The 7,133-nt window shown below is 49.9% G+C and overlaps 1 protein-coding gene across 1 annotated transcript in view; it reads right to left on the bottom strand.

The window, feature by feature from the left end:
* NEDD4L (neural precursor cell expressed, developmentally down-regulated 4-like, E3 ubiquitin protein ligase) overlaps positions 1–4,091 on the bottom strand; it is a 323,400-nt gene extending 319,309 nt beyond the window's left edge. The window contains exon 1 of the mRNA XM_012651787.1: positions 3,931–4,091. Within this exon, the coding sequence (XP_012507241.1) occupies positions 3,931–3,978 (48 nt within the window). The 5' untranslated portion in view covers positions 3,979–4,091. The remainder of the gene's footprint in view (positions 1–3,930) is intronic.
* Between the last annotated feature and the right edge of the window lie 3,042 nt (positions 4,092–7,133).

The raw sequence follows: 7,133 nt of genomic DNA, 5'->3' as shown, positions 1-7,133 counted from the left end.
ATGTGGTATATGTATACCACGGAGTTCTATTCTGCCATATGTCCTTAAGCAGGTCACTTAATCTCTCTGAGCTTTCCATTCCTTATCTGTAAATCGCAGCATACCTCACAGAGTTCTTATGAGGATTAAATGAGATAGCAAGGTGTAGAGGAAGCATTTGAAACATTAGCCAGCTATTCTTGTTTGTATGGAATAAGGAGAGAAGATGTCAAAAGTACAATCCCATGTTGACCTGGCCTTCACTTCTATGCCATTTTCCTCGTTTTAACCAACAAAATTTTAAATGCCATGTGTAATATCATTATAAGAAGGCTGCCATTCAAACGCTAGTATTTCACTCACCTAGTATTCAAAGTAGTAAAAATCCTCTCAATAAGATATCTTTCTAAGATGTAATAAAAGATTTTGGAAAGTTAACAGTAACATTCAGGAGTAAACTATGACCAACTGTGCTGCAGAATGCCAAAAACAGACAAATAGAAACAAAAAGAAAACCACTAAGGACTCAAGCCAGTTGCAGAAATTAGTCCAAACTGTTCCGACCCTGGGCCATGAATCAGAAGTTTTGTCAAATTGCTAATCCCTCCAATAAAAAGTCCTTCATCTTTGGTTACCTAAAATGACATGATTTAAATCAGGGTAAGTATGAATTCTGTCTCACCAGAGGAACCTCAATCTGAAACACACAGCAAAAATTAAACAGCATATACCATCAGGCAAGCAAAGCTCCCATCTTAATCCCTTTCATGCTACAAACTGGATAGACCTACGCTGATCATCCAAGGATAGGGTGGGCCCCCTGCGTTGGCATCCCAATATTTTGTAGGTTAATGTAATTCTTCATTCATCATTACTGGTATGGAGAGCTCAACAGTCTTTATGAGATGGTACATAACTAAGTGTATACCAAACATATTATGCTTTTCATCAATCTCAAATAAAAATACAAATTTACTTGTAAAAAATGTGCTAGCTAGGGGTGTCTATTTTGCTAAGAGTTTTATAAGATGACTCTTCTAAATAGCAATCAAAACATCTTCATGTGTGATATTCTGCAGACACCAAGGCTGCAAACTGAAGTACACCCATATTTAACCTGCCTTGGAAAATCAATCCTGCTGTTGACTGCAGCAAGCATTCTACTTTCAGAGTCTGTTAAAATCTTCCACTGGGCCGGGCGCGGTGGCTCACCCCTGTAATCCTAGCTCTCTGGGAGGCCGAGACGGGCGGATTGTTTGAACTCAGGAGTTCGAAACCAGCCTGAGCAAGAGCGAGATCCCATCTCTACTAAAATTAGAAAGAAATTAATTGGACAACTAAAAATATATAGAAAAAATTAGCCGGGCATGGTGGCCCATGCCTGTAGTCCCAGCTACTTGGGAGGCTGAGGCAGGAGGATTGCTTGAGCCCAGGAATTTGAGGTTGCTGTGAGCTAGGATGATGCCACGGCACTCTAGCCAGCCCAGGGAAAAGAGTGAGACTCTGTCTCAAAAAAAAAAAAAAAAATCTTTCATCGGTTTTCTTACACAGACTAATTCACGCAGACAAAAACAAGCAGTGCAAATTCAACAATTTGTTAATATTCTACAAAGGTATTCCCTAATTCTCCACAGAATAACCTGATGGCATGAAACCACCCATAAAAAGCAAATACCACTGAAATGTGAAGTCATCAAAATTGCCCTGGCTTATTTTTTCACTGGTAGGAGAAAGTTGAAAAAGGAAGACAGGGACTGGTCTTGTGTAATAATAATGTGTGTGGAACTAAATAGTACCAGCAACATAGCAACAAATAAGTAACAAAAGGTGTCTTCATTACCCTATTGCTATTTCCCATGCAGCCCCAAATACTCTTCTAGCAACACACGGGAGTGAACCCAGTCACATACCAACACACACACTCAGATTCTGTTTATATTCCATCCTCCACTTTCACATTAGACACCAGTTAAGATGATCAGATTGAGTCATCTAGACAAAAGTGGCAAGATGCGTTCTAGGTGGATTCTGACACCGCCAGTGTAAACAAAGCACAAACAACAGTGACATGCATGTGATTCATTTATCCAGTTGCAGTTCCCAAAACATTCTTAAAATATATTTTTTTCAGGGAGCTTTTAAAAATTATGATTTTATTACAACATTAGAAAAGTACCTAAGATGAATGGCAGCTGTCTTCATCCCTCACAATGCCTCAACCCAAGCAGCCCCTTTGTTCAGGAATGTCCCCATCTCCACACCTCTAAGAGCTCACTGCCTGCCCTCTACTGCCGCTAATTGAATAGAGAAGTAGAGGATGCGAGGCAAAGCTCCTGCAAGAGAGAAGCCAGGAGGGAGAGAAGCCCCAGGGTAAAGGAAACAATGCTACTTTTTACCCATCCCCAGGTAGCTACACAAAGGGAGAAATTATTTCACACCAGCACAGCGCGGCAAAATAATCAAAACCACAAATCACACATTATTTGCATTGTGATCATTTTTCGATAAAATACCACATCAAGCTTTGCCCAGCACCGTCATAAAAAAAAAAAAAGTCATACCCCAAACACCCTCCCCACCCCAACATACCTATTTCATTCCACACTTACGTAGCACACATGCACGCGCGCACACATACGCAGAGTAGGAGAGCTGCCGAGAGCGAAGCCATAACGTGAGCCTGTCTCAGATAATAGCCTCTCTTCCAACCCCACCCCCATCGCCAGAGAAAGAGGGGACCTCAGAAAAAGGAGGGAGGGAGAATAAAGAGGAATCGAGAAAGCCTGAATTTCCAGGCATAAACTTTTCATGAAATGCACAACCAAGATCGGAAATACCTCCCTGCTGAGTAATGCTTCAAGGGTTGTAAATTCACCTCTCGAAAGGGGAGCCAGACCTGAGCGCGCACCCCGCCAGATGGCAAACCACTCCTACCTGCTCCATCCAGCCTGCCCGTCACGCCGCGCCCGCGACAGGCGTCCCACCCCCCTTTTTGGCAGTGCAACACACCAATAAGAGCCGAGGGAGGCTGGCCGGGAGAGGGCTAGGCAGTGATTTAGCAGGATTGTTTCAAAAGCGGGGAGTGGGTAACGGGGAGGAGAGAGTGAGGTGAAAAACAAAGCCCCTAGCAGTCGAACCGACCGCTTGGGGGCGTGGCTTATTCATTCGCTTTATTAATATAAGGGATCAATTGAGCTTTCCTCTCTCCACTCACCCCTGAGGTGCCGGGCTTTGAATCCTCTGGAGGAAAAAAATGGCAGGCTTCCTTCCCAAGTTTCCAGTAGCACCTGCCACCACCTCGGACCACCTCCCCCCACCAAGACTCCGAAATCCACAATCCTGGCTTTAGACTTTGCAAGACGTGGGGGATGGACACACGCAGCTCCCTCCTCCGCCCCGCACTCCCACCGGGAGAAGCACACGCACGCTTCAGAGCGCCTGCTGATAACACACACACACACACACACACACACACACACACACAATCATTAGAAAGAAAGTTCCAGGGAAGACGATCAGGCTCCCCCGCAGCCCCGGCTCCCCCCACGCTGCACGGGTCTCCAGCCGCGACCTAGACGTGACACCCCGCATGGACTCCGCGCTGCAGGAGCGAGAGGCGGAAAGTTGCCCAAGAGCCCGGGGAGACGCGGCTTAGAGAGGAGGGACCGGGAGGCGCGCGTGCCCCCCTCCCTCCCCAAAAGCAGGGAGCGGCGGAAAGAATCCCCAGCTCCAAGGGCGTCGCGCGGCTTCATTTACAAACAATGCTCCCGGCTGGGCGACAAGGAGGACCCTAGCCGCCCCCCCCCGACCCCGATCCAAGGCGCTCCCGTGTTTGGGGCTCCCCTACAGGCACGGGGTACGAGCCCCGCGGGGTGGCCCCATTCCCCTCCCCCTGCCGGCGTGGGGCAGGAACTCCCCGGGGAGTGCCGGGCGGGAAGGGAGCGCACTCACCTCGTCTTCCGAAAGTCCGTAGACCGGCTCCCCGAGCCCGGTCGCCATGGAGCCGGCGCCCCGCGCGGGGCCCGAGGCGCTGCCGGCGGCTGTGCTGCGGCGCGGGCTGCCCAGGCTTCACTCTGCCTCCAGGTCCCGCCGGTCCCGCGCCCGGCCCTGCGCGCGCCCCGCTGGGGGAGCGGTCGGGCGCCGGCAGGTGAGGGTGCCGAGCGCGCGCACTCGGCCGCTGCCTGCGCCGCTTCCTCCCGGAAGGCTGCGGGACGTGCGGGCTGGCGGCTCCCGAGAGCGCGCCGAGCAGCGGGCGGCGGCAGCAGCGGCGCGGAGCCCGCCGAGCTTTCCCTCCCCGCGGCCCGCGCCTCCCTCCCCGCCCGCGCGCCGCTCTCCGCCCCTCTCCGAGCTGGCTTCGCGATCCCCGGGACCCAGCTCGCCCGCCCCCTCGCTCGCTCGGTCCTGGCCCCCGCTCTCTCCGGCCCTCCTCCGCCTCCTCCCACCCGGCGCCGCTAGGGGACCCTCCCCGCTCTCCGGGGCGGGCGCACGCGCCCCCCAAGCCAATCACAGGCCGGGCCGGGGGGCGGGCCGCGGGCTGCGGGGCGGCGGAGTTCTGGCCCACGCCCACGCCACCCCCGGCCTCCAGCGCCGCACTCCGGGGGTCACCCGGCCGTGGGGCGGTTCGCAGAGGCGTGCCCGGGCGGGCTTGGCTGCGCCGCTGACCCTCCCTCCTCTCCCGGTTTCCCTCTGCTTTGGGGAGGGGGCGGCTGGACGTTTGGGGGCGACAAAGGCATTTTCCAAACAACAAAACACCCTGCCCGTTTCTTCCCTACTGTGGTCTTTTAACCAAGAGCCCTGAGCTGACTTTTGATTGTTAAAAGGGGGAACGATGGATGTTTCTAGACCCTTTAAATCCTTGGCAGCCCGGACAAGCCGGACTTGGTTACATTGTCAGCTCCCCCGAGCGATCCGCCTGGCCTGGCCACCAGCAGGGGAGAGGCTGCCCCGGTGTGGCCGCGCGTCGCCATTGCCTGTGTCAACCTTGCAGGGAACAAAACCAACACGGCGCCCGCCCTGAGTACACACCCACCCACTGGAAAACCGACAGCGTGGTTCTTTGAATAAAAGGCAACTCATTTTTGAGCCGCAACGTGAAATATCAAACTCAAGTTTAAGGTTATCCTTTGCATATGCAAACGATTGAGACGTCTTATTAGCCACCGTAGGATTCCTCCCACATCCTAGCTACTGTTTCTCTAGCAAGCAGTTCATTTAATCCTTCCGATTTGTAGGAATGCAAGAGACTACTTTAAATAAGTGAAAGAAATTCGTCACTCGACTTTTTCTTGGAGGCCTTTCCTTAAATTTACATGTTAAGTGCATTTGTGAATTCAAAAAGAAAACAGACGCAGAACATGCCATTTGCCTTTGAAAAGAAAACATCAAAGTGCCCATTTGGGTATTATCAGGTGCATTTAGGATTCTCATTCAAGTGAAGAGAGAACTCACGTAACCCAAAAGAATCGGCGTTTTTGCCAGTCCTCAGCTCCCTTACTAAATATCTGCCGTTGGCCCTGCTAGATCACGTTCAGAAGAAAAGAGGGGCACACCCATCCTAACTTAAGCTCTCCTTGGCCTTCCTGCAACATGATTGGCTTATAATGTGTTTCCTTTCAAGACTTAGCCCCATGAAGTCAACACTCTACTCACAGCCTTCTCTAAAAATCCTGCACGATTAAGTCTACAATACTTAGATGCCACAAACTCCCAACTGAGAAAAAAAATAATCTTTATGGAGGAGTATTTAGAAGTCAGATCTCTCTGTTCATTCTTTCCACGCCAAGGTTTTTCAAGCTTTTCTAACCTAAAGTCTTTTTCTCTTGATAAACAAAAGGCACAAGCACACATACATGCACACAAAAATTCTAAGATGCCCTTCGTCCTGCCTGTCACTCCTATGATCGGGAATCAGTGCTTCTGTACCCTCCCTGGCCAGGCCTTTGTCAAATTTGTACAGTTTATGTCATTTAAAAAAAAAGTCATCGATTCTTAAAATTTTTTGATAGAAAATTGTAATTTCTGATTACACAGGACACCCCTTCTACACCCCGGAGGTACACAGTTCCAAGCTTAGCCTTCCAGTGATGCTGTATCATGTCGAACCTGTAGAGGGGTGTGGCAATGCCTCTTCCTGTCCTTTATCACCTGGCCGGCCACCATAGCCTGTACTTCCCAACTGTGGGGTCATGTCTTTGGCTTTCCCTGAGGGATGGTTATTAGAAACTACAGTACGAAACTTGCCATATGTCATTTATTGTAGGGTGTTTATAAAATCGTGATCCATGACCTCATTCAATGTCCCCTGTGAGAAGACTCAAACAAGACATTTATTTCAGACCTGTGAGGAAAAGCTTGCTTGTTTTCAAGAAGCTGGTAAGCTTTTGCACTGTGGATGACTAAAATTGTTTCAACTGATTGTGGTTTTCTATCTACTTTGGCCACCAGAAAACTCAAGAACCAGTTTTATGACCTTAAGCCATAAAAGAACCCATTTTAAAAAAAGGAAAAAAAAACAATCCCCTTTGTAACTATATATCAGCTTTCTCCCAGTGCAGTGGTTCTCTACTCTGGACATACATTGTAATCATCTGGGAGCTTTAAAATGGACTAAGTCCCCAGTAGCCAGCACGGGAGACTATGACTTAATCAATTCAGGTAACAGTGGTTGCAACAACATCACAGGTGATGCCAATATGCATCTAAGGTTGAGAACATCAGCGGAGGTCGGTGGTTCCCAAATTTTGCTACATGTAAAAACATCCAGGGATCTTTAATACTGCTGGTCTCTGCCTCTCGCCCCCAGACATTCTGATTTAATCGGTATAGGGTGCCATGTGGGCATCAGGAGTTTTAAAAGCTTCCCCTGGGGCTGGGCAGGGTGGCTAACCCCATAATCCTAGCACTCTGGGAAGCTGAGGCTGGAGGATCCCTTGAGCTCAGGAGTTCGAGACCAGCCTGAGCAAGAGCAAGACCCTGTCTCTACTAAAAATAGAAAAATTAGCTGGGCATGGTGGTGCACACCTATAGTCCCAGCTACTCAAGATGCTGAGGCAGGAGGATTGCTGAGCCCAGGAGCTGGAGTTGGGGGTTGCAGTGAGCTAGGCTGAAGCCACAGCACTCTACTGAGGGCAACAGAGTGAGACTCTGTCTCGAAA

The sequence above is a fragment of the Propithecus coquereli genome, unplaced genomic scaffold (assembly GCF_000956105.1).
Source record: "Propithecus coquereli isolate 6110/MARCELLA unplaced genomic scaffold, Pcoq_1.0 Scaffold37, whole genome shotgun sequence".
NCBI classification, from domain to species: domain Eukaryota; kingdom Metazoa; phylum Chordata; class Mammalia; order Primates; family Indriidae; genus Propithecus; species Propithecus coquereli.
Note: the sequence above shows the minus strand (reverse complement) of the source record. Positions and strands in the feature narration are given on the sequence as shown.